The 26415-nt window shown below is 30.5% G+C and overlaps 3 protein-coding genes across 5 annotated transcripts; all 3 read right to left on the reverse strand.

Moving 5' to 3' along the window:
• Positions 1–1141: 1141 nt before the first annotated feature.
• LOC113859607 (serine/threonine-protein phosphatase 7 long form homolog) lies at positions 1142–3061 on the reverse strand. Its single transcript, XM_027492335.1, has 7 exons — positions 2840–3061; positions 2609–2728; positions 2450–2530; positions 2302–2399; positions 2065–2149; positions 1552–1848; positions 1142–1471 (listed from the first exon to the last, which is right to left on the reverse strand). The coding sequence occupies exons 1-7, from the start codon at positions 3059–3061 to the stop codon at positions 1142–1144; spliced, it is 1233 nt and encodes a 410-aa protein (XP_027348136.1).
• Positions 3062–6547: 3486 nt separating this feature from the next.
• On the reverse strand, positions 6548–8282 carry LOC113859203 (gluconokinase). The gene is made up of 4 exons (XM_027492017.1): positions 8075–8282; positions 7937–7979; positions 7255–7334; positions 6548–6972 (listed from the first exon to the last, which is right to left on the reverse strand). Exons 1-4 carry the CDS (start codon positions 8088–8090, stop codon positions 6548–6550), a joined length of 564 nt encoding a protein of 187 aa, XP_027347818.1. The 5' UTR covers positions 8091–8282.
• A 3213-nt stretch (positions 8283–11495) lies between these two features.
• Positions 11496–14353, reverse strand: LOC113858053. Of its 3 annotated transcripts, none has more exons than XM_027490476.1 (2): positions 14250–14353; positions 11496–11935 (listed from the first exon to the last, which is right to left on the reverse strand). In XM_027490476.1, the coding sequence occupies exon 2, from the start codon at positions 11922–11924 to the stop codon at positions 11688–11690; it is 237 nt and encodes a 78-aa protein (XP_027346277.1). In that variant the 5' UTR covers positions 11925–11935; positions 14250–14353; the 3' UTR covers positions 11496–11687. The 3 variants fall into 3 exon arrangements, with proteins under 3 accessions (XP_027346277.1, XP_027346275.1, XP_027346276.1); XM_027490474.1 differs by having other exon boundaries at positions 11496–11949; XM_027490475.1 differs by lacking the exon at positions 14250–14353 and adding an exon at positions 13595–14243 and having other exon boundaries at positions 11496–11949.
• Positions 14354–26415: the final 12062 nt, after the last annotated feature.

Genomic DNA, 26415 nt, shown 5'->3' on the forward strand with positions numbered 1-26415 from the left:
GAATTTAAAGAAAAAGATTCATGACAAGTTGAATCTTAGTAATAATCATGTCATATCTAGAATAATTTCTCGTTTTATGGTTGATCCAAGAGCTAAACAATATAATGCATTGGATATATGTGATGATGATGATATTGATTGTATGATTAGTGCATATCAACAACAAAGTATTACAAGTCTTATTGAATTATATGTGGATATTGTATTTGGTGAAAGTTCAAGAGGTAGGTCGAATATGTTGGACTTAAGCTTATTAATATCACCGCCTAACCTTATAGAAATGGTCAATATAAATGTTACAGAAGGTATAAATTATATTGTTATAATTTATTTTTAAAGTTCTTTTAGTGACAACATATATTAAATAAGTGTTTGTATTTTGAAGGATGTAGAGATTTATGCAGTTATGAAGATGAAGATGATGAAGTCAATAGTGATGATGAGACAGATGATATTGATGAAGGACATATTCCTTTAGACAGCTTGTCAGATACAGACATTGATGATGATTTTGATTCAAACTTAAATTTACAACAAGAAAATGTTGGAGGTAAGATTTAAAAAGTAAATTAATTAAATTATTTATTTTATTTTAATGATGAATATTGTATGTTTAAATGTAGCTGTAAGTGAAATACCTTTTTGGAATGTAAGTCCACACTACAAATCTATTAATTGGGACCACCCAGACGAAGAAATTGAAGCAGAAGAAATTAGCGAAGATAATTCATGGGTTATTGGAGATTCGTTACATGTAGGTTTGTTATTTAACTCAAAAGATAAAGTTAAAAATGCCTTAAAATAACATGCAATGAGAATACATCAGAATTATTTTGTTGTTGAGTCAAAACCAATAAAGTTGCATGTGAGGTGTTTAAACCATAACAATGGTTGCCCATGGAGAATAAGAGCATCATTGCTAAAAAATTCAATGAAATGGAAAATAAGAAGGTGTGGGGGTAAGCATAAATGTCTCAACTCTACAATATCTCAAGACCATACCAAACTAGATTCAGATTTGATTTCTTCATGCATAATTGGTAAGTTTTGAATAATCTTTGATTTCGTGATGTATTTTCTCTATAAAGATACTTACTAATTTTTATTTTTGTTTTGTGTAGGTATGGTTAATCTTGGACCATCATTGCCTATAATACTGTGAGGGAACATAGAATACTCCATCAAGACGCTCAGGTATAGGTGGAAGAGACCAGTCTGTTGCATGTACCTCTGTGCGTCTACGCTGTGATCCCCTGCCTTCCTTACGGTTCCTCAGTTGACGGACATCTACAACTGGATCCTCAGTATTGCCACTCTGTATTGGAGGCTCAGATGAAGAAATAGGTTCCATAATACGGTTCAAATCATTCTTCAAAACTAGCATAGATTGATACAGGTCTCGCATCTCATCAAAGGTGAAAGAATCATGGCCATCAGTCATCAAGTAGTGGGCTCTCTTAAGTCTATCGCCCTATAAAACAAAAAAAATTGTATGTTAACAATGTCATTACAAATACACATAAGTAAATGTCTAAAATAGTTTACACTTACAAGTAATGATGAGACAGTTGCATCTCTTGTCATCCAACGTCTAGTGTGAGCTCTATACCACCGCATATACTTTGAGTTGAAACTTAGCTGACCAATCTGGGGGTCATTGATCATGACCCAATCTCTCCTTCTCTCCCAAATGTCTAATACATCCCTCAGCTTCTCTTGCCAATTCTCTATTGCCTTCCCACGCAGAGTCAAGTCATGTAGTGCATCTGGCTGATATGGGGCACGAGGTATATGTTGAACCATACCAAATTGCCGTATTACTCGATCTGGTTGTTGCCACTCACACACCTGAAAACATATCAGAGGCACGACAGCCCTCCACAACTGCCCTCCACAACTTCATCCCCTCACGACATATAGCTGGTAACGAATTAATCAAATCAATAGAATATGGTTGCCAAATTATCTGCACACATATTACATCATATTTAGATTTGTTTTCATACTGATAACTAAATTAAAATATGACTATAACATATAGCGTGGGTGTTAATCCAGGTTTACCTCTTCACCACTAAGCATGTCAAATTTATATCTATAATAAGATATGTCTTTCCTCCCTTTCCTATTCCTTTGATTAGCCAACCATCTACAAAAAGATACAGATATTGTTAATACAAAAGGTATGTTAAACATATTAAGGACATCAATATTTAATATTACCTGGTAGTATATGGAAGATGGAGTCGTGTGTGAAGTAGATTTCCAGGAGCTACAAATGGAAATCTATCCCATGCTCACATCACAAGTAATGCAGCTAATCCACCTAAACCATGCCGATCAATATTGGTGGCCATACACAGCTCTCTATACAAAAATCCCAATACTGCAGACTCCAACTATATTCACCAGTGACAGCAAAATCCTGAAGTAAAGGTAAGTACCTCACTGAGACTCTACTGCTGGAGTGATCACTCAACATAAAACCCCCAATCAACCGCAACATATAAGCCCTAGCAAATCGGGTGATCTGTAAAGGATTATGTGCAGGCATCGCCACATGGGTAAAATGTTAGTCTAGCCAACTCGTCTTCAAAAAGCTACCAACAAAATATGCACGTGATGGTCTAATCCCTAGGCTCTCCTCAACAATATCAGCATAATTACCTCCAATAAGTGCTATCACAGGTCTTCCATCAATCCGTAAACCTAACAACACTGATATATCCTGCAAAGTGATCGTACACTCACCTGGAGGCAAGTGAAAAGTGTGTGTCTCTGGTCTCCATCTCTCTACTAATGCAGTGATCAACGGGAGGTCTAATGGGAACTGACATACGTGAGCAATTCCAGTAAATCCCGCAAGCTCTAAATGTGGAAGGATCTCCTCTAGAACACCATCCAAACCAGCTGAAATAAATTGACTTTTCCTAACCTTCAAAATAGGATGATCTCGACCATCCCAAATATGTTCAGACACATGAATATTCTGTAAACGTAATACTGAAGGATCATCTGCTCCAGGATGAATGACCCTATTCTGTCCTGAAGATGAAGCCATCTTCACAAAATATAAAATATAACATCGTCAAAATCTTAAATTTTAATATAAATTATACAAAATATTTTCATATCATGCATAAGTATAATACCTCAAACTGTTCTTACTTCATCATATAATTCAAATAACATGTATAATCATTGTAATACAAATGAAATCAAATACAATTATTCATAAGCAATTGTAAAAAATTTTACTAAATAAATTAGTTATTTGTTCATTAAATTTAACATGTCTTTTTAAAAATTTTACTAAATACAAATTTTGTTTATTTTTTAGTCATGATAAATTATAAATTATATAATTAATAATTGATTTCGGCTAATTTGTATCACTCCAAAAATTTATATTCCATAACTAATCTTCTTATTTAATTAAAAATTATTTAATTAAAATAACTTAATATTCAAGGAAATATAATAACACTCTAAAATAATATTTTAATAAATAAATTTATAATTTCATCATAGATAATATTACATAATTATAATTATAATTTTTTTTTCTCAACGAACAAATATGACCCCGTAACTTAAATTACCTAACTAAAGTTTTTATTTCATTAAAGATTAAATAATTTAATTAAAATTACTTAATCTCATCTTATTAATATCGATCTAAATTAAAAATTCAATAAATAAATTTATAATTTAATCATAAATAATATTACATAATTATTATTATAATTATTTATTCTATATTATTTAATATCACTCTAATAACTTAAATTACATTACTAAATTTCTTTTTTCTACCAAGATTATAATTTTTTATGATTAATAACTTAATCTCATCTTATTAGTATCACTCTAAAATTTAAATTCAATATATACACTTATTATTTTATCATAAATAAACTTATATAATTCTAATTATTTATTTTAAATTATTTAATATCACTCCAATAATTTAAACCATAAACCATAATTAACCATAAATAAATATATATTTTTTAATTATTTAATAAACTCAAATTTTTGCTACTATAATCTTTTTATATAAATATATATGCTTAATTTTAATGCTCTCAATTTTTACCTTCTTAACATTTTTGTAATTATCTGTTCATTAATCATAAATCAATCTTTTAATTTATATTCTTAAATGTTATTTAATCTAAAAAAAATAATTTATGTTATAATTTTGTTACACTTTTTTCTATTTATTATTTCTTATATAATTAATCAACCATACAACTATTTTATATTTTTCTATTTTCAATTTTATTTAACTATTTATTATTTGATTTTTAATTATTTTTTACAATTTTTAAAATTTTTTACTTCAAATTCTAAATGTAAACTCTAATTTTTTTCTTAATATTACTGTCAAAATTTAATTATACAAATTCTGATTATGTTGATATATCTACAAATTTTTAATCTAATATTACTCTAATTTTTAATCTAATATTACTGTAATAAAATTTTATTCAACCTTTTACTATTATTAATAAATATAAAATTTAAATTTTTTTCAGAAATTGAAAAACCTGGATCGATGAAGAGGGGGTGGGGGATGGCGGCAGGGGCAAACAACACGTTTTATGGCGACAGTGGGTTCTCAACGACGGCAACAACTCCACTGGACCGTAACGTCTCTCCGGCAACGACCTCCTATTCTCCGTTCTCCAAACTTTCTCAAAGTTTCAGAACAACAACACCACAAATCACTCCAAACCCAATCGATCTAGACAGTTTTGTGCAATGTATCACGAATCAAACTCAAAACTCAATCTAAAATGATCAAAAATAATCTCACCGAAGGTCCAGATCGTCAACAATGGCGGTTTGCGGGTGTTCTCGAAACTGAAGAGGAGAAATGAAGGAAGAGCTTCGGTGACCTCCTGCCAGAGGACACGTGGCCCAATCAACATGTTTCGTCTCTGCGTCAGACAAAAGGATGCTTTCGTCTGATGCAGAGACGAAACACGTTGATTGGGCCACGTGTCTTCTGGCGAAAAACTTTATTTCAAAATATTTAACCCTTTTCGTCTCATCCTTATACGAAATTATTGCCATGTGTTCTACTTCCTGTATTTCGTCCATCTTTAATATGAAATGATCAAATAAAAATTAATCAAAACTCGTTTGGTCTGACTTTTATACGAAATTATAGCTGACGTGGCAAAAAAATGTTTCAGACAGAGAATTATTTTCTTTTTTACATTATTTTGATAATTATTTTTTAAAATTGCATTATTTTAATCTTTAAGCCGTTAAAAAGATGGCAAGAGACAATCTTGAGAAAGAGAAAAGTGTCTTAATGGGAACAGCATCAAATCAAGATAACCAAAATGGAGCTCTTGAAATTACTGTAAGCGGTGAAAAATACCGTTGGCTCAGATTCCCAAGGCTAAGAAATAAAGGCTTTGCTGGGGTGACAAAAAGGAAATGTACGTTCTTCAAGGCCGAAAGGAAAGTGCTGCTGAGGGGCCTCATGCTGTTCCAAGCTCAATTTATGTACCTCTTTAGAACATTTTTTGAAATTTTACTGTTTAATCGTGGTTTATGGTTCTTGTTAGATTTTAAAATGTTATTTAGCATTATTTTGTAATATATGATATTTAGAAACAATATATACTAAAATACGGTGTTTTTTTAAAAATTATAGATATATGTAGTTTAAAAATTGTCAATAACAATTTTCAGTGTAGATGAAAAAATTAAAAAGTGATAATAATAAAATATTTAAAAAGTACTAAAGTTTAGTGATTTTTTGTCAAAAGTTATCACTGACTTATTTATAAAAAAAGAACTCATATCTGTATTTTGTATTTAAAAAAAACATAAAAAAAAGAAGGACCTGTTATTAATCGCTCAATTAAGTTTTTTATATAACTTTTTCTTTTTTTGTAATAATGGTGATGCTTTGGTTAGCTAAAATCATTTTTTCAGTTAAATTATTTGACATTTGCTAAATTTAGTTACCATTTTAATGTTATGATGAACAATCTTGTAACTTTTCTATAGGAAGACAAACCAAAAAAGTGCAGATTACGAAATTCTCTGCTTTGCTTGCAAGTAATGAAGTTAAAGAAAGTTTCAAGAACTTTTACGATTTGAGGCTCAGTTGTAAAATTAGATACTTCGAAGTTTATGAATTTTGTAAAATCAAATCAAATTATGGATCGAAACAAACTGAATCATGATCCACACCATTTCGTGTTTTAGTTTGGGCAGTGCACTATCATCATTCGATTTAACATATGTACAGTCGCTGTCTCTATTCATAACATAAGTTTAATTAAACAATTAAAAGAGAAAAAATTACAATGGTCAATTAAAACATGGATCTTTTTAAACATAAAGAATATAGAAGAAAATAAATAGAACGGCCAGAATCAAACTAAGGTCTGTTAGAAGATCATATTTACAGGTTTTTTATTTTTCATGTTTTGGCATAATCATTATCTTCCTTTTATTTGTACAACTATATTTGAAACCTGAAACAGTGATCCCAGTTAATCAACAAAATTCGAAACAATCATGATTGAAAACAGCCCTTAAAGCGGTGCATGTTTAGAATGGCGTTTACAATGGATTGAGGCCTTAAAGTGGCATCAACTCTAAGTATTCCCTCAGACTCATCAATCTGAAGCAAATCCAACTGAGATTGCAGAAGAGATGCAGGCATATAATGGTTTCCTTCTGCAGCTCTCTTAATTAACCTAACACTCAGCACTTCAGCAGGAGCATCCAAGAGAATGAAGGTAACAGCACTCGAATAGCTCCCCCATTTATAATCCAACACAGCTGATCTAAATATTTCTCTGTATTGCTTCTTCAAAGCAGAACAACCAAGAATCATACCCTTTTTGTTAATTAAGTGTTCTTTTATGACATCACGTAGTGATTCAAGCCATGGCATCCTGTCTTCATCGGTAAGTGGGATTCCCAAACGCATCTTTTCTGTTGTATTCAGAAAAACGAGGAGGAAACAGATTAAAGGGAAATAAAGCAAAATATTAACCGATGTCAGGAAACTTGTCAGAAAAAGTTACAAATATTTCATTCTAATAATTTTAATCTATCTCAATGTGATTTTTAATAAAAAAATATTTACTTTCAGCTTTTTTTTTTTTTCTTAAAGAACCAGGTAGAATTGAACAAGTCCTTCGTTGAAGGGTAATCAACGTGCCCATCTATTTTATCAGCTGGAAAGTGTGCAGATGTGGACACTCGTATACACACCTTTGTTTGATTCCGAGTGAAAGTCATCTGCATCAAAATATTTATACTTGGTCTCTTTTTCCAGCCTCCGACCTATTGTGCTGTTAAAGAAGTATCCAATAAATAAGTTTTTCTAAGAAAAATATTTACCAATATGCGTCATTCAGCAGCTTGAACATTTGATTCTAAGGGTTAAATCTTAATTGCCCATCACAGATTTAACCTCAAAAAGTTTAGATAAAAATGCAGTTGTTTTAAATAAATAAATAAAAATAACCAAACCTAGATGCACCTTATCAGATAGTTCCGGTTTCCCATGCGTCCTAGTTTCTGGCAGACCAAAACATTACTTAAGACGTGTTATTGTGACTCACGTTTGTTTAACAAGTTTCATTGTCTGTGGGTTCCATCTTTAGTTTGATTCCCTTTCCACCGTTATATTTTTTGTATTGTTAATTTATATTTATGTCTATCAAAGGAGAGGTAAGAAGCACAACCTCATGTTGAAGGATCATCTATTTTAACTGATTAACGGTGAAAAAAAAAGTGCCAATGATCGCGGCCAGCAAAATAGCATAATTATAACAAAATGAAACCAAGTGCTTATCTTATTCTTATTTTAAAAATGTTTTTGAATTACTAGAAAGAAAAAACACCTTTAGTGAACCAAATAATATTAAATAAATTGGGGTCTCACACTCACGTTTTTCCAGCCCCGCTGACTCCCATAACCACGATAATTGCACCTGCAAAGCCACACAGAAACATCAATGATTTCGATTTGTAAACAAAAAATAAAGAGTGGATTGAGGAAGAAAGGTTGAATGATTTGATCGTTTACCGTCGGTGGAAGCCATGTTGATCTGTTGGATTGGGATGCAGAGATCAGAAATGGTGTAGTTTGACTTTGAGAAATGAAGAACAGAGAGAGGCTTAAGAAATATATAAGAATGAAGACATAATCATAAAATTGGGGTTTGGGGATCACATTTGAAGCCCATTGGAATGGCAAATAAATAGAGGTAAGCGCTTAACTTAGCGTGCCTTACTAGAATTTTGTTCATTATTTATTCTACTGTGTGGCGTTTGTTGGGGAAAGGAAAGGCTGCGGAAAGTTTATCTGTTATTATTATATAAAGTAGTAATATTTTTTATGAATTTAATTCAAATACTCAGAATGACTCAATCATAAATTATTATATTAATAAGAATTGTTCATTTTTTAATATTTATTAAAGAAATTATAGTCATGTTGGTAATGTACAAAAATTAATTTTTTCTATTAAGTAAATTATTTATAGGTTTGATTAGATGATTTGACCTCATATTTTATTGAACTATATTTTTGTGCCAGTACATCGCATTAGTATATTAAATAAGTATATTTTAATGTTATATTATTATTTATTTAAATGTTTTAGTAATAATATTAAATAAATTTTTATTTAATTTAGAATATGTTTAGTAAAATTATTATAAATTACTTTTTAACATTTAAAATTGTTAATTTAATATTTTAAAAAATTAATATCAAATTGAGAATTAAAAGTTTATATTATTCAGTTGTAAATAGAAATAAAGAATAAATTTAATATTTCAATATTTAAATGACTTATATCATAAATATTTTGAAGATTAAATTAATGTTAACCATAATTATTTGGAGGGATACAGAAGAATACGATGTCATAGAGACAGTTGAAAGAAGAGATTTCTAACCTTTTTCATATTATAATTTTCACCATCTTTGAATTTTGTTTATCTCAAAAGATTATTTGTTTTAAATTATAAAGAAGAAATTACGTGTACCGATTACGTCAAAAGATTATGTTTGTTTGAGTGTTTTTAAACAGTTAGATATAATAGCATTTAAAAAATTAAAAGAATTATACTATGAAATTATTTTAAAAAAATTGATTTATTATCTTTAAAAAGTACAAAATAAATGTACCATAAGCTGTAGTTTATTCCAGAATTTGTTTAGTTGTTTGGTGATTTAAAAATAAATGTAAGTAATACTTTTTAAAAATTATCGTTTAAAAATTTATCGAAAGTGACTTTTAATTTTCATTATTAGCTACTATTTTAATGTACTTTACATATTATTTGAGATATTAAAATTACTTATTTAATCCATATATAATAAGTAATTATTGTAATATTATTGAAGTATATATAAAAAACATTAAATATAACATTTAATACCAAATTGTAGTTAACTTTATACACATACATATTGATGATTGATGTAAAAAATACAATTTTATCATAATAAAAGATATAAAATTTTATTTTGAACAAAATGTTAATATTAACATTTTAACATATAAAAAATTATTAATTATATTATATTAAATTTTATTATTTAAAATATTTTTTGTAAATTAAAATAATTAAAAGAACTGATGACAATTCACATAAATGAACAACAAAAGTAAGAATTAAAAAATAAATTGTTATTTAAATTATAAAATTATGTGTAATATATAATCATGCATTTTTATTTACAGCATAGTTATGTAATGTTATAATAATGCTATAGTGTAATTATATATATATATATTAGTTTAAATATTTGTATATATAAAAATAATTAAAAAAATAAATTATGAATATATTTAAAATTACAATAATGGATAATAATTTGCATTGAATCAATAAAATAAATTAAAATATTATTTTATTTATTAATTAGTAGTGTAGTTAACTTTTCTCACACATTAACATTGATAGTGTAGTTAATTTTACAATCATTTGGAATGTAGGATACAAATTTCCATTTTGTATAATGCTACTTACACACATAAGTTCACATATGTAATGCTTTTATCATTTAATTACCTTTGGTTTCGTTTTTAGAAAGGTTATTTAGTCCTTAAATTATTTTGGCATATATGTACTGTGTGTGTGTGTGTGTGTTAAGTTTTCATTATTTCGTTCGTTAAGTGCCTTCCTGTCTCTAAAATAATTTATAATTCGATGAAAAACTTGAGAGATTTAGAACACTAAAATAAAAAATGTCATAATTTAGAGTGACCACAAAGTAAACAAAAAATAATAACACCTAACGAACAAAATTAATGAAAAATTACATGATTCTTTTATTCTGAAAACTAAATTATAACTTTTTAAACCGGAAGGCTAAGCCCCTTTTCCCTTCCACCAAAATTGTCTTTTGAAAATTCATATAAATATTATAAATTTTTTGTGTGAAAACATATAGTTTATTATTTGGTTATGTATTATTATAAAAAATTATTATATATTAACAATTAAGTGATGAGTTTTTTATTATAATATTCTTTATGTAATAAAAAAATTAAATTATTTGTATATACATTTCAAATTTATACTAAAACTATGATGTACATTAAAAATAATTCCTTTGTCAGGGGAAACTAATATACTATTAGTAAATCCATCTATTTGAATGATGTATTATATTATTTGTACCGACCTACGATATTTATATTAATAGTTTAATTTTTCTTAAACATAAATTATACTAATGAAAGTAAGTCTAGCACCTTACCTTTATTCTCATTATATATATCTTTTTTTAATGTATTTTAGAGTTTTATTAAGAGTAAACTATTATTTTAGTCTTCATTATATTTAAGATTCATTAAAATATTCTTTAAATCAAGTAAAATATCATTTTAGTCTTCAATATATGTAATCGTGAATAATTTTAGTCTCTATTATTTTAGAATTCATCAAAATAATCCTTCAATCAATTTATTCTTCAACATATATAATCATTAATTATTTTACTTTCTAATATATCCCATTATTAATCATTTTAATTTTTATCATTATTTAGACATTAATTATTTTAACAAATCACATGATACACGACTTTTAATAATATGACATAAAATTTATTTTCTTTAAAATATGTTAATTTGATTTTCAAACAATTTCTATACTCAAAACATAATGTAGCCTATTTTATTTCGTATGTATGTACACTTTGATTTTGATGCCTCAAAGATGTTAGGTGAAGTTAATGCAGTTGTACATCAAACATTATTCTTGCAATTTATTGGCAAAAATCATAATTATTTCCCATTGCCATATACTATTCATTGTGACCAAACCGCGTTAGTTAAGAACTGAGTCAGAGTAATTGGACATACCATTAGACGGCTATCACAAATGTGGATGAACTTCCTTATGTTAACTTGTGATAAATCATAAGCTACTTTCTTACGCCAAACACATTTGATAATAACGCACATGATTGAGCATAAAGTCTGGCATAACCTATAGAACATTTCTGAACCCATCGTTGATCAACAATAAGGACTTGGAATTACAGTCATTCATTCTATAGGAATTTCACAGCCAAAAGCATCAACGCCTATCATTTCATTCGCTGTCTTAACAATTTAATTTAATCACAATTCAGCTACAAAGTCACCTTAATTGTCTATATCGCATATAGAAATTATCTACTTGAATAAATGAGCAAGATCAGGATCATCCAAATCCACATCCAACCATCCATTCAACTTCATGTATTCTACATAATGTTCTGGTGGCTCCACTGCACGAGTACGTTTTGGAGTGAAACCGTGAACTCTTGCAACGTCTTTGGCGACCCATTTAGCATATGTCTGGTCTATAGGAGGTACAATCTTGAGTAATACTTTGTCGTTCTTTTCTTGCTTCCCGAATTTGTTTCCCATGGCAAAATAATCTGAATGAAGATTTCTGAAAAATAAATGATAGTACAAGGTATTCGAGTAGAGTTAGCAGAGGTGATTTTTGTTGCAGTTAGGGAGGTGAATGGGAAGGTGTTCAATACTGAAATCCCCAATAATGTCAGCCTCAGTCCTATAAGACAGGATTCATGGATTTCATTACAAACATTGAAATCAGAAAATTCGGTTCGGTTGTTCTACTAAATTGTTTGTGCAAATCAGAAGCAGCAAGCAATACTAAAATTACTTCAGTCCTGTTTTTGATGAATTGTTTCATCAACTTATAGGAAAATAGCATGTAATAAGAGCACTAATGTCAAAAGCTCCTTCTTATCAAGTTGTTTTGCACTTGGATTTAACTGTACTAGTGTTTCTGTTTGACGAAATAACTAAAACCTACACGTTTCTAATTACAATATAAAATGTAGAGAGCTTAATTTTATTCTGTTTTATGCAAATCTAACAACCTACCACATTCACTATCGGTATCACACAATATGACATGGTAGTAATGAAAGACAAGATTACTCATTAAGTTGCTCTAAATTTGCCTCAACCATGGAACTCAATTTCTTTATTTAAACACATAGCTGATACAAGTGTGATCTTACATGGACACAGACACACAGTGTCTGCCATGCATAGAATGTTATGACCAAACTATCCCTTCAATTGATCTAAATCATTGGGTTGGTCCGCTGGAAAAAAATTCTCCTATTGTCTAATACCCACAATCATTAGCTGCGCCAGCTAGGTAAATTTTGGGGAAGATGCTGTGGTTTCTGGTTCTGAAGTCATTACAGCACCTATTATTATAAGGGTCATGATACCTTCTACTACCTCTCATTAGAGGCCTTTCTAAACTCAGCAACAAGCATCACCTAAACAGTCACTACTACAGTTGAGAAGCTAAAATGACTTATTGTTATTGAATCTTTTAAGTATCCTGATATAAATCATGAAAAATTTATTTAAATGCACCCTTTTTATCAGAGAGCTCTTTTTTTTTAGTCCTCTGATTCAACAGGTACTAGTTTATATAAATGCACCCTGTTTTTTCTAATAACAGGCTGTCAATGCAGAATCAACATATGGTGTAAAAATGATATCAAACTAAAGGTTGAGGTACCAAAATGTTATTCCTCCATAATCCATAAGCATTTAAATCAGATTTTAACAAAACCAGTTTACTTAAGGTAAACCAAATTTCTAAAGGTAGATTGGAATATGCCTATAGTAATCTCATCTCAGGCATTTAAGTACTTTCTTAGGGTGGGATCCTGGTAAGAACCTATAACCTTCATCGTTTCCTTTCAATAAATAAACAAAAAGTAAGGCAGGAAAAATCAATGTTGAATGCAAAATCTCACGTTACTTAGAAGAGAAGAGAGGTTATAAAGCTCCCCCGGATAACTACTATAACAAGAACAAAAATAATTAGGAGACACTTAAAAAAATCAACACTGTGGAACAGCATCAAACTGACTCATGCTTTGGCAAACCCCATTCCCAATTCTCAACTCTCTCTTTCTAATAAAACGTCATAGCCCAATTTCAAACCAAGACCAACTTGGATGCCTTCATGTAAATTAACATCAAGGGAAACCTGTTGCTAGTTTATATGTATCAGATCTATGGTCTCTGTATGCACTAACCTGTTGGCAATAATCTGCTAAATTGATAGAAGATTAGGAATTCAAACAAGCATAAAAGATAACACCACATCTCAGTTCCCAATTCCGTTTTATCCCCATAAGGCATAAGCACATCTAATAACATGAATAACAAGCAACAGATCGCAAAAAGATGCATAAATGTCCATACAGGAAATAAATTTAACAACTGATTTGTTTTTTAAAGAATAACTGAAAACACCCATTAAAATGCTAACTCTTTTGTAGAGGACTCAGTCGCTCTGATGTGAATCAGAAATAGCAAAGGTGCAATCCTAGAATCACAATTGAATAAAGAATGCTCAAAAGTCAATCACAATTCACAATATATTGCACAATCATGTAACCGAAGACTCCTAATAGAGATTTTTCCGCACGACAAACTAATAAAAAATAACAAAAATATTTAAACTTGAATAAACTCTATTCAAACGGCTCTTTATCCAATCTCACTAACAGTTTACATTGAATAACATACTTTTCATCTTCGCGATTGAAAGCAAATTAGCAACTGAACGAAAATCAATGAAATTTCAAATTCTGAATAATATTGTAAAGCAAATCCTCAGAAGCATGAAACGATTTAGAACGGCGATGTCGAAAGCTAGCAAGAAAAATAAATGGCATCGGCACATACCTTTACCGACACAAAGACAGCGATTTTGAGTGGCTGTACAGTTGCGAATTATATAGTTGGGTTTAGGGGTGGATAATGCAAGGTGCACGCCTCAAATTTACTCATTCAATTATTATAATATGCACTCACTTTAAAATATATTTATATATGAACTCGGTTCACTTTTATTTTTCACTAATTTGCTGTTTTATGGTTATCATTTATATTTATATTATTTTCAAATGCTAATTTTTTTTTTTTTTTATGTTCTGATTCTATTAAGCTACATCCTCTAATCCTATCTTTAAAATTAATTTTATTTATAGTAATAAATAATATAAATTGATATAAGAAAATAAATTTTATTAAAAAATATTAAAATTAATGAATTATATAATATTTAATACTTAAAATTGTCATTAATATTACACTATAAAAATTCATTAAAAATAATATAAAAATGTTTAAAGTATCTTAAATAACTGTCAATTCTATTGCATATAAAACTTAAATAAATAGTAAATTATAATATATTTATATTATGATAAATTACTTTCATTTTAAAAATATTTTTTAAAATAATTATAACATAATATCAAACTTATATTATAAATGAAACTTTACTATTTAAAAAGTAAAAAATTAATAGAGCAATAAATAATAATTTATAATATATTTGTATTAGGATAAATTACTTTCATTTTAAAAATATTTTTTAAAATAATTATAACAATCATTAAATTTATATTATAAATGAGACTCTACTATTTAAAAAGTAAAAAAAATTAATAGAACAACCACTTCGTCAAATGTATATTTTAAGTTTTAAAATTAATTAAATTAATTTGTAAATTATATTATTCTACTATAATTATTTTATTTTTATTCATATTTTTATTAATTTTATTTTAAATTTTAGAAATTAAATTTATTATTTAAAATTTTCTTTATTATCTTATATAAATTTTAATTTTTTTATAAATGTGTATTTTTACATTTAAAAAATTATCCTTTTTTCTAATATTTTAAATTTGAAGTTTACTTTTCAAAGATCTATCTATTAAATTTATGATTATTAATATATATTGATTATTAATATTTAATTAATTTTTTGAAACTATACAATAAAAATATTATTTTAAAATAAATTATATTTTAAAATTATTTATTTTATGAAATTTTTATTATTTTGATGTATATTATTGGTAGCTATAGATTTAATTTAATTTTTTTAAATATTATTTAAAATAATTTTATTATATAAATATATAAACATTTAAAAAATATAAAATTTATTTATTTTTAATTATTAAATTATATGTATGTTTATTGTAAAATAAAATACTCGTACATTATACGTGCTACTAAGCTAGTTATGATAAATTGCTATAAGGAAACTTTTTTCACTAAATCTTGTATTCTTTAAGTATTTTTATAAAATTAAATGATTAAAATGAATCTTTTATTATGAATCACAAACGACTAATATAACATAAAAAATATTAAAATTTTAAAATAAAATTTTAAACATCAAATAAAAAAAATGTTAAGAAATAAATATAAGTTTAATTAGTATATTTAACTCTTAACTATTAATTTTATTTCAATCTAGTTTTTTTTTTTCAGTTCGTTTTCTTAACTTACTAAAGTGTTTTTTATTTATTTTATTTTAAAATGTTTACTATATTAAAATATTATTGTTTGTCTTATTTTTCTTTTTTATGAATTATTACAAAAGTACCATATACGTCCAAAATTTTAAGTGTCTGTTTTATGATATTAATTGATTTTTTGATTAATTTACATGAATAAGGTTAATAAGAGATTAATTGAATATTTATTAGAATTCAAATCTATATTGATTAGGTAAATTAGAATTAAAAATTTATAGTAGAATTTCTTCTTAGGAGAGAAACCGATATAATGTGAGTAATTTAAATTATCAGAATAAAATAATATTATTTACCTTAAATCTAACGGTGGAGAATTCATCCACCACGCCTTGATCCAATAGCTCATAATCAACTATGTGGTTCATTTGAGACCACATGATTTATGAATCAATCAACTCTATTCATCATAGCCACTTGGATATTTTGCTTTCCCTTATCTCTTTATAAATTCATCACTTCTCTCTCTTATTCTCTTCTCCATATTTTTCCTTTTCTTACCTCCATAAACTTTTCTCTCAAACTCACCTACACTTGCAAATTAGAAACATCTTTGGAATAAAATTGGTGCTCAAAGGAGGTAGGGTTCTATCTTTGTTGTTATACTTATGTGGATATGTGTGGCTGCCTAGCTTATGTTTTCAATATCTTAATCCATGATTTATGTTGTGTTTTTTTATTATGTATAGCCGGATTAATGGTGGGTTGGGTTAGTTTGAAAGTAGATCAAGTAGAAAAACAAAGAGAGAGAAACAACAAGTCTGAAAATAGAATTTTCTATGGTTTCTGTACAAATATACTATGTCGATCAATTATTTACTATTTAAATATTATGAAAATATTTTTAACTTAAACTAGACATCCAAAGATTTATATAGATATAAATTATTAAGCAATTAGATTAGTATAGAATTAGTTATGAATTTTTGAAGTTTGGTTTAAGTTCCAGATTTTGATTTTGGGCAGGTAAGCTTGCGTAAGACATAACTCATTCCACATAACTTGGATTGAGGTGAAACAAAATTTGTTAAAAATATAAGATATATTAGTTTATACCATAAATATTTCAGAGTCCAATTCATTTTGAACAGTTCCCATAATTTTTCCAAAGTTACCTCTAGTGCTGTTGAGTCAGAAACAGAACAACCTATAACACCCAACTTTAGAACCTTATAGCTTGAGCTCTATTTAACCAAATGAAATGAAACTTTTTTGGATAATAAAATTTTATTCCTTAACTTTAAAATGACTGAATTTAGCAGTCATACACTTAGAATTTGAATTTTGGTGGATTTTAACATTTTTGAGTGTTGTTCTAGCTAATCACAGGACAGGTCATAGTAGAAAGCAAAAATCTTGAGTTGCAATTGTCAAAACTGAATGGGACCAATTACGTTAGAGAATAAACAAATAAGGGTTCAACATATAAAAAATTCAGGTCTATTGAAGTCATATATCAATAAACATAGTAAAAATAAAACAAGGTAAAATTTATCCCTTTAAGGAAAGAATTGTGAATTTAAATGTTTTGTTTGTTTATTTATTTATTTACTATGATATGTGAATGTTTGTTTGTTAGCTGGCACTATTCATTGTAAAGCAAATATGATCTGTTATGCTACACAAATTTTCTAAGAATTATGGATAAATTGTAAAATTTCAAAGAGATATGTGAGATATAATATGAAAGTTATGAAAGTTTAAGATGCTTGAAAGTTATAAGAAAGTCCTATATCACTTAGGTCAGCCCCGGATAAAAAGTTAAGGAGAATAAGTCCGTGGAAGCGTTAAGGAAAGTAAACCTGACAAATCCTGTATAGGAACGAGCTCGATCCTAATAAACAGACTATTACCCAGGAGTCTTATGGCCAAGAACTCCCAGAGGACCAAGGATAGGAACATATATGAGAATTAAGTACATTATTACGTGAGTGAAAGTATTTTAATTGATATTAATTCATTTCAATGTTACTTTCAATTACAACTTTAAGTATTGTTATGTCACATGTATGATTCATATTGAATCTTTTAATTATTTATTTAATTTCTTGTATATGTGTATCATAATCATTATGATCTTGTGTATTACAAATGTTAGACATAAAATTTACTTTGTTTCAGGCCATCTTTTCAATAATCATAATTGAAAGATTTCCTTATTGGTTTAACAACCCTTTATTTAAATAAAAACTGAAGCAACTGAGAATAAAAGCGATGTCACATAGAAATACACAGCCCTACTAAGAATTTTCAAAATTCTCACCCTACTTAGTTTCCATTTCATTTTCAGATCTGCATGATGAACGCAACAACAATGATCTACATTGAGTTCCTGGATATGCAGTGGGCCACGATAGTAGTTGTAGGACACTAACCTTGGTTCTAAATTGTCCAGTGAGAACTTGTTAGAACTGCACTTTGATGACATTGGGCCACTGATCTTTTTGTATGAAGTGGTCCTTATATGTATTCCTGACTATATGTAAATAACATGGTGCCCTCTATATATATAAATATGTCTAGTTATTTTTCTGTAAAATGTATAAGTTAAATTAATTACTATGTTTATCTAGATTATTCCATATTTGATTTTCTTTTATTTTTGTTATTATAACATCTCGCTCTTTTATACATCCAATAATTACTACTAAATCAACACAAAATGAATGAGCAGAATAAACAAAATTTTTATTACTGTAATGCAACTACTGTATTAAGTAATTATGACTTAAGCATAAATTAAATGCAGTAGGGTGTTACATATATTCTGACAAATATTTTTATTATTTTTTTCTTTTTCATTTTCTTCCTCTCTTTCTTTCTTCCCTTATGTTTTGACATGTTTCTCGACATATTTTTCTCCTCTTTGAACTTTGGCAAAAAAAAATTTATTTTTTTCTTTTTCTTTTTTCTCTTTGTAACATCTCGAATTTTGGTAATATTAATTATTGTTATTTATATAAATCTAAATGTGTGTGTGTATATATATATATATATACGTGCGTTGATTTACTTGATAATGATGTTTATGTGTATTAAGTATATGGAGGTGTGTATTTTTATATATATGTTGTGAATATGTGAATATATATGTGTATGCATGATTTGATAGGGTTGAGATGGGCTGAGTGCCTAAGTACAGGGCGTGATACTGGGTTGTTCTCGCTATAGCGAGAAGATTCTCGCTGTAGCGAGAGGGCCCTAAGAGGAAGGACCAGAACTGTCGCCTTCTCGCTGTAGCGAGAGACGTCTCGCTGTAGTGACAGAGTGACAATTTGGGGTGCATTTCTAGGTGCAGTCTTGCTGTAGCGAGATTCTGTAGAAACTAGGATGCAATTTCGTCTGAGATTTTCGCTGTGACGACAGAGGGCGTCGCTGCAACGAGAGATGCCTCGCTACAGCGAGCTCGCTGTAGCGAGAGTATCGCGATCTGAGGGGTTTTAAAAGGGAGTTTAGGGATTTGAGATTCATTTCTCAAATTCTCTCTCAAATCTCTTCAATCCTCTTGACCTAAAACCCTATTACACTGATTAAATTGCCTCCAAAGTCGCTCATGAGTTAGATTGAAGGTTGAATCCATGTGGAGAACGCTTAGAGGTGAGTTTTAACGGTTAGGGTTCCGTTTCTCATCCCCTTTTCTCTGTTTCTGAGTTTCCTTGGGTTCTCATGGAGTTTCTCCATGTGTTTAGGTTGAAATTCGTGAGTGGAAGCACTTCTTAGTGGGTTTAACGTGTGGGACTTCAATCCAAGGTAAGGGGGACTCTACCCTATCTCAATGTGTTATAATTCTTGTGTGTTTTGTTGAATTATGCAATGTGGCTGATGTAACACCTTAAATTTAATTTCCATAAATAAGAAATTTCACAAATTCTTTAGATAATAAAATTTTCATTTTTAATTCAAGTTTCATTAACCATTTCAAATAAAGGAAGGGGTTACAAATTATATCAAACAATTGCTATAAGACTTATTCAAACACAACAGTTTTCCAAAATAATATCATAAGTCCTATAGCAGTTCCATCCACCCCTTCACTGAGTCTGGTGTTGATCGTCTTGATTACCTGAAAAATGAATGTAAGGGTGAGTACTCTACACTACCCAAAAACACACAATCAACGTAGAGTCTCACCTCCAGCACATTTCCAATACATTAAACAAACACCATCACATACAACATTCCATATCCATAGGTACAGTACACAAAACTCGTCCATACACACACACACACCAAACACACTCACTGTGACACTATGATCATAGATTTACACCATGAATGGTCGCCGGTTACCCCCGCCTCACGGATACCATGTGGGCAGTCACGGGTCGCTCAGCAAAGATAGTGGTCAGAGGTCTAGTCAGGAAGAGTGTGTGGCCCGTGGCGCACCCGTTCCATAGTCGGTGTCACCACCACTCCCTCTTCCCCAAGGTATTTCTACCGTTTTCATCTCCCACATCCCGAGTGTATTGCTGAACCATTCATAGCACGTTATAGTGGCGCTACTACGCCCCAGTCACACACATTTTAATATACGACACATAGCCCACATTTAACAATACACGGCACTAGGCCCATATTTGTTCAACTATACGGCACTAGGCCCACATTTCATTTTCACAGCACACACAGCCCCTAGCCTATTCCCATTCATATTACACGGCCCTCGGGCCCACATTTTCACAATGTTCATTCAGATATATACATATGTATAAATGACACAAGTGCCCACATCACATATCTCAGCAATTTCCTACTCTTTACTCAGCCACATCACAATATCACACAAAATATCAACAAATCACACATAAAGGAGTAGGGTAGAGTCCTTCCTTACCTCAGATTGACGTCCCACACGCTAAATCCACCAAGAAGTACTCCCCCCTCATGGATTTCATCCTAAACACATAGAGAAACTCCATGAGAACCCAGGGAAACCACGGAAATAGAGAAAGGGGATGTAAAACCGAAACCCTAACCATTAAAACTCACCTCTAATCGTTCCCCACACGAATTCAACCTTCAATCAAGCTCCCGAACGGCTTTAGAGGTAATTTAATCGGTGAAAAGGGCTTTGGGCATGAGAGGATCGAAGGGAGAGGGAGAAATAACTTTTCCCGAACCCTAACCCCCTTTAAATCCTTTTCTGGTCGCGACACTCTCGCTGCAGCGAAAATATCAGACGAAACTGCACCCTGGTTTCTGTAGAATCTCGCTACAGCGAGAAGGTGGCAGTTTTAGTCCTTTCTCCCAGGGCCCTCTTACTACAGCGAGAATCCTCTTGCAGCAGTGAGAACAGCCCAGTATCTCGCCCTGCATTTAGGCACTTAGCCCATTTTCAGCCTATCCAGTCATACATACACATATATACACACATACATATTCACAATATATATCTGAAAATACACACATGAATATACATTTAGATTTATATAATTATCAATAAATAATATTACCAAAATTCGGGGTGTTACAGCTAAGATAGGGAGTATAAATTGCGTGTTGAATGGAAATTGGTATGCAAAGTAATGTGTGTTGGAATAGTTAGGCCCCGTGGGGGTGATTGTGTGTGATGGAATGTCGTTGATTGGCAAATTAATGATATTGTGAACAATGTGGGCCCGAGGGCCGTGTAATATAAATGAGTATTGGCTACGTGCCGTATGATGTGGAATGAATGTAGGCCTAGTGTCGTGTATTTGAATGCAATTATGGCCTGTGTGCCGTGTGTAAGCATGACTATTGCATGCGTGAATGAAATATGTGTGAATGGGCGTGTTAGCACCGTTGTAATGTGTTGTGAATAGTTCAGCGATACACTGGGGATGTGGGAGATGAGGACGGTAGAAATACCTTGGGGAAGAGGGAGTGGTGGTGACACCAACTGTGGAATGGGTGCACCATGGACCACACACTCTCTTCCTGACTAGACCTCTGACCACTATCTTTGTTGAGCGACCTGTGACTGCCCATGTGGTATCCGTGAGGCGGGGGGGTAACCAGCGACCATTCATGGTGTAAATCTGTGATCACAGTGCCACAGTGAGTGTGGCTAGCATGCATATGCATGGGTTTGTGTATCGTACTTATGGATATGAAATGCTGTCGACATCGTGAGTGCATCGGTGTTAAATTGACATGAGTTGTGTGATAATTCTGCTGTGATTGTGTTTGTTTAATATATTGGAAATGTGCTGGAGGTGAGACTCTACATTGACTGTGTGTTTTGGGTAGTGTATAGTACTCACCCTTACATTCATTTTTCAGGTAATCAAGACGATCAGCACCGGACTCAGTGAAGGGGTGGATGGAACTGCTATAGGACATAGAATTTATTTTGAAAATATTGTAATTGAACTAGTCTTGTAGCAGTTATTTGATATTAATTTGTAACCCTTCTCTTATTTCAAAGAATTTTATGAAAATTTGGTTATTCAAATTTACGAAATTATTATTTAATTGAAATTAAACTTAAGGTGTTACACTCTTATTCATTGTCCACCTCTTCTTCCATCAAACTCTAACCAAAATATTATCTTTTCTTCTATATTTTTCTTTCTCCTCTTTTTCTTCTTTCGACAAGAAAATAAAGAAACATTCTTTAACTCAAAAGCCTAAGCCTATTTAGATTTCTCATTAAAAATCATTGTATTTTAAAAATAACTCACTACCTTTTTCTAAATCGTAGTACTTAAGTAATGAAATAAATTATGCTTCATTAGATTTAACTATTTAGCACACATCTTAGCGAAGTAATTGTATGTATGAAAGGTCTAATATCTCTTTATACACGCACCTTTGTAGTGTAAAATTTGTCAATCAAAATCTCACTGTTAGTTACAAAAAAAATTAAAATTTTAAGAAGATAGGTAAATGGAGAAGAAAAGAAGAAAAAAAGAAAGAAAAATAAGAAAAATTTTCTTGTATTGAGATTTGGGTTTAGGATTATCATTGGCATATTTAGGATTAATCTTGATAACAAAGCCAAAAGATTATTCATGCATAAACATAAGCGAAACCATATTTTTTTAGTTTTTCCTCTTAGATATCGAAAGAGGATACTTTGTTAATTGGAGGAATTGGTTAAATGAGAAGCATTTGATCTCATACTTGAGAGAAGAAATTGTTTCGACTCATAAAATGACATGACATACATAGTTTGAATAAATTAAAGGTATGCTTGAAGACCTCTCCAATTAGCAACATGTTGATGATTTCACCCCAAAATGATCTTAAGTGTTATATAGTACTGAACAAATTCAATCCTTTGTGTAAAACAAGAGCTCCTTTAGAAGTTGAAAGATTCTTTACTATTATTTTGTTGAAATCAATCCTTAAGATATTTTCAAATCTCATAAGCAAAATCTTGATATATGATAATAGCAATGAAGTTCTTGGATACTAAGTTGAAGATCTAAGAAATAACTAGGTTGCTAATGCTTTACTTCTAAATTATTTATCGTTCCTACAAGGATTGAGCCAATTAATTAATAATACCTCTTTAAATCTCTAGTTAATTTAGAAACTAAAAATGTAACATATATTATTGAAAATTAACTAAAATATATTTAACAATTAAAGAGATTAATATTAGAAAATTAACTGTAGAACAATGTTAATGATGCATAACAATGCACCAAATGCAATGAACAACATGACACAACATGATTACAAACACATGAATACAAAATGTATAGAAATTTGATTAACCACTAGACAAGTCTAACTATAAAACCAATATATCTATTGCGAATTACACTTTGAATTCATTTAAAAGAAGTATTCGGTGTAGAAGTAAAATTATACAAGTTCTCGTGCAAAACCAAAATAGAAACAACGAAATCAATCTAAGTTAATATTTATCTTTACATTATCTCAATCTCTAGTGTAGTTAAATCTAATGTATTGGCATCCTACCCTAATTCCTAGTTAGAAAAAAATTGTCTTAGCGAAATTCAACTAAGAACAACATCTACAATCCCTGTGTATAGGCAATGCAAAAGTAGGAAAGACTTACTTCAAATGAATATTAAACTAATATGTTTATTGTGAGTAATGATACAAACTTACAAGTGACTTAAATAAATTCAAGCATTAAGAACAAGGGCAATCCTTTGAAAACTATAAAATAAGGACATAAGGTTTGACCTCAAATCCATCCTACAATAATTTAGATATACATATGAACAAATAATAACACAACAAAAATTATGATAAAAGAAGACTCCATAGAAAATTTGGGAATGTAACACCTTAAATTTAATTTTAATAAATAACAAATTCTGCAAATTTTTGAAATAATAAAACTTCCATTTTTAATCCAAGTTTCATCAAACATTTCAAATAAAGAAAAGGGGTTACAAATTACATCAAACAGTTGCTATAGGACTTATTCAAATACAATAGTTTTCCAAAATAATATCCTAAGTCCTATAGTAGTTCCATCCACCACTTCACTGAGTCTGGTGCTGATCGTCTTGATTACCTGAAAAATAAATGTAAAGGTGAGTACTCTACACTACCAAAGCACAATCAAGCATAGAGTCTCACCTCTAACTCATTTCCAATACATTAAACAAACACAGTCACAGGTAGCATTATCACACAGCTCATGTCAATTTAACACCAATGCACTCACGACATTGGTAGCATTTCACATCCATAGTACAATACACAAACCTATGCATATGCACACTATGCCACACTCATTGTGGCACTGTGATCACAGATTTATATCATGAATGGTCACCAATTACCTCCGCCTCACGGATACCACGTCGGCAGTCACGGGTCACTCAGCAAAGGTAGTGGTCAGAGGTCTAGTCAGGAAGAGAGAGTGTGGCCCGTGGTGCACCTGTTCTATAGTCGGTGTCACCACCACTCCCTCTTCCCGAAGGTGTTTCTACTGTTCTCATCTTCCACACCCCTAGTGTATCGTTGAGCCATTCATAGCACATTACAACGGTGTTACACGCCCCGTTCACATATAATTCATTCACGCACGCAATATTCATGCTTGCACACGGCACACAGCCTATATTCAATTCACAATACTTGGCACATAGCCCACATTTTATCCATAATATACGGCACATAGCCTTTATTCATTCACAATAACATTAATTTACCAATCAATAGCATTCTATCACACACAATCACCCCCACGGGGCCTAACTATTCCAGCATACATCACATTGCACACCAATATCCATCAAACACACAATTCCTACTCTCTATCTCAGCCACATTGCATTAATTAACAAAACACACAAGAATTACAACACATTTGAGATAGGTAGAGTCCCCCTTACCTCAGATAGAAGTCCCACGCGCTAAATTCGCCAAGAAGTGCTCCCCCTCACGAATTTTGTTCTAAACACATGGAAAAACTCCATGAGAGCCCAAGAAAACCACAAAAATAGAGAAAGAGGATGAAAAATTGAAACCTTGATCATTAAAACTCACTTCCAAGTGTTTTCCACTTAAATCCAACCTTCAATCAAGCTCCTGAACGGCTTTGGAGGCAATGTAATCGAGGGAAAAGGGTCTGGAAAAGAGAGGATCGAAGGGATTTCGAAGGGAGAGGGAGAAATAACTCTCCTCGAACCCTAACCCCCTTCAAATCCCTTTTTAGTTGCGACACTCTCGCTGTAGTGAGATATTCTCGCTGCAGCGAAGGGACCTTTTTGCAGCGACACGCCCTCACGCTGCAGCGAAAATCTTAAATGAAACTGCACTTTGATTTTTGCAAAATCTTGCTACAGCAAGACCCTCTCGCTACAGCGAGACTGCACCCAGAAATGCATCCCAAACAGTCGCTCTGTCGCTACAGCGAGACAGCGAGAAGGCGACAGTTCTAGTCCTTTCTCCCAGGGCCCTCTCGCTACAGCGAGAACAGCCCAGTAATACGCCCTGCACTTAGGTACTTAACCCATTTCAGCCCTATCCAGTCATGCATACACACAATACACACATCCATATACTTAATACACATAAACATCATTATCAAGTAAATCAACACACACATATATATACATTTAGATTTATATAAATAACAATAATTAACATTAAAAAAGAATTCAGAGCGTTACAGGGAAGACATAAGAAAGTTTCCAAAACACTAAGGAAAGGAGTAAACCTAAACTAAAACTATATATATTTATGGGTATAATGAATTATTTTAAGCTATATTGAAAAAATGGCCCTATTACATATATTTATAAACTTTAGGGTCATGTTAGGCATTAGGATACTAAAATTGGTGTTCCGATATTTAGAATCCTTTATTCACTATTCTACAAGAGAAAGCAACATGAAATGTTTGTAGTAGGCATTGGAACACCACTACTAAAAACATGCAAAATACAAATGGTAACAATCTATTTCAAATACATACGAATTTACATACAGTATATCTTAAAATTTGATTTTTATTTTATTTTTAGAGTAAATTCGTTTGTAATTGTTACAATAAACACTCGTTATTTGATGCATTATATGCATAAAGGAAAATTTCAAAT

The sequence above is a fragment of the Abrus precatorius genome, unplaced genomic scaffold (genome assembly GCF_003935025.1).
Source record: "Abrus precatorius isolate BTA unplaced genomic scaffold, Abrus_2018 Scaffold2, whole genome shotgun sequence".
NCBI lineage: Eukaryota > Viridiplantae > Streptophyta > Magnoliopsida > Fabales > Fabaceae > Abrus > Abrus precatorius.

What these genes read in the sequence shown, in the direction of transcription:
- LOC113859607 (XM_027492335.1), bottom strand. Translation starts at nt 3,061, where the DNA reads ATGGCTTCATCTTCAGGACAGAATAGGGTCATTCATCCTGGAGCAGAT. An exon ending in GATTTACTGGAATTGCTCAC is followed by an intron (nt 2,729 to 2,839) that starts GTATGTCAGTTC and finishes ATCACTTTGCAG; the next exon opens with GATATATCAGTGTTGTTAGG. An exon ending in GACCATCACGTGCATATTTT is followed by an intron (nt 2,531 to 2,608) that starts GTTGGTAGCTTT and finishes AATCCTTTACAG; the next exon opens with ATCACCCGATTTGCTAGGGC.
- LOC113859203 (XM_027492017.1), bottom strand. An exon ending in GTCAGCGGGGCTGGAAAAAC is followed by an intron (nt 7,335 to 7,936) that starts GTGAGTGTGAGA and finishes CTTCTTTAACAG; the next exon opens with CACAATAGGTCGGAGGCTGG. An exon ending in TCACTCGGAATCAAACAAAG is followed by an intron (nt 6,973 to 7,254) that starts GTGTGTATACGA and finishes TGAATACAACAG; the next exon opens with AAAAGATGCGTTTGGGAATC.
- LOC113858053 (XM_027490476.1), bottom strand. Translation starts at nt 11,924, where the DNA reads ATGGGAAACAAATTCGGGAAGCAAGAAAAGAACGACAAAGTATTACTC.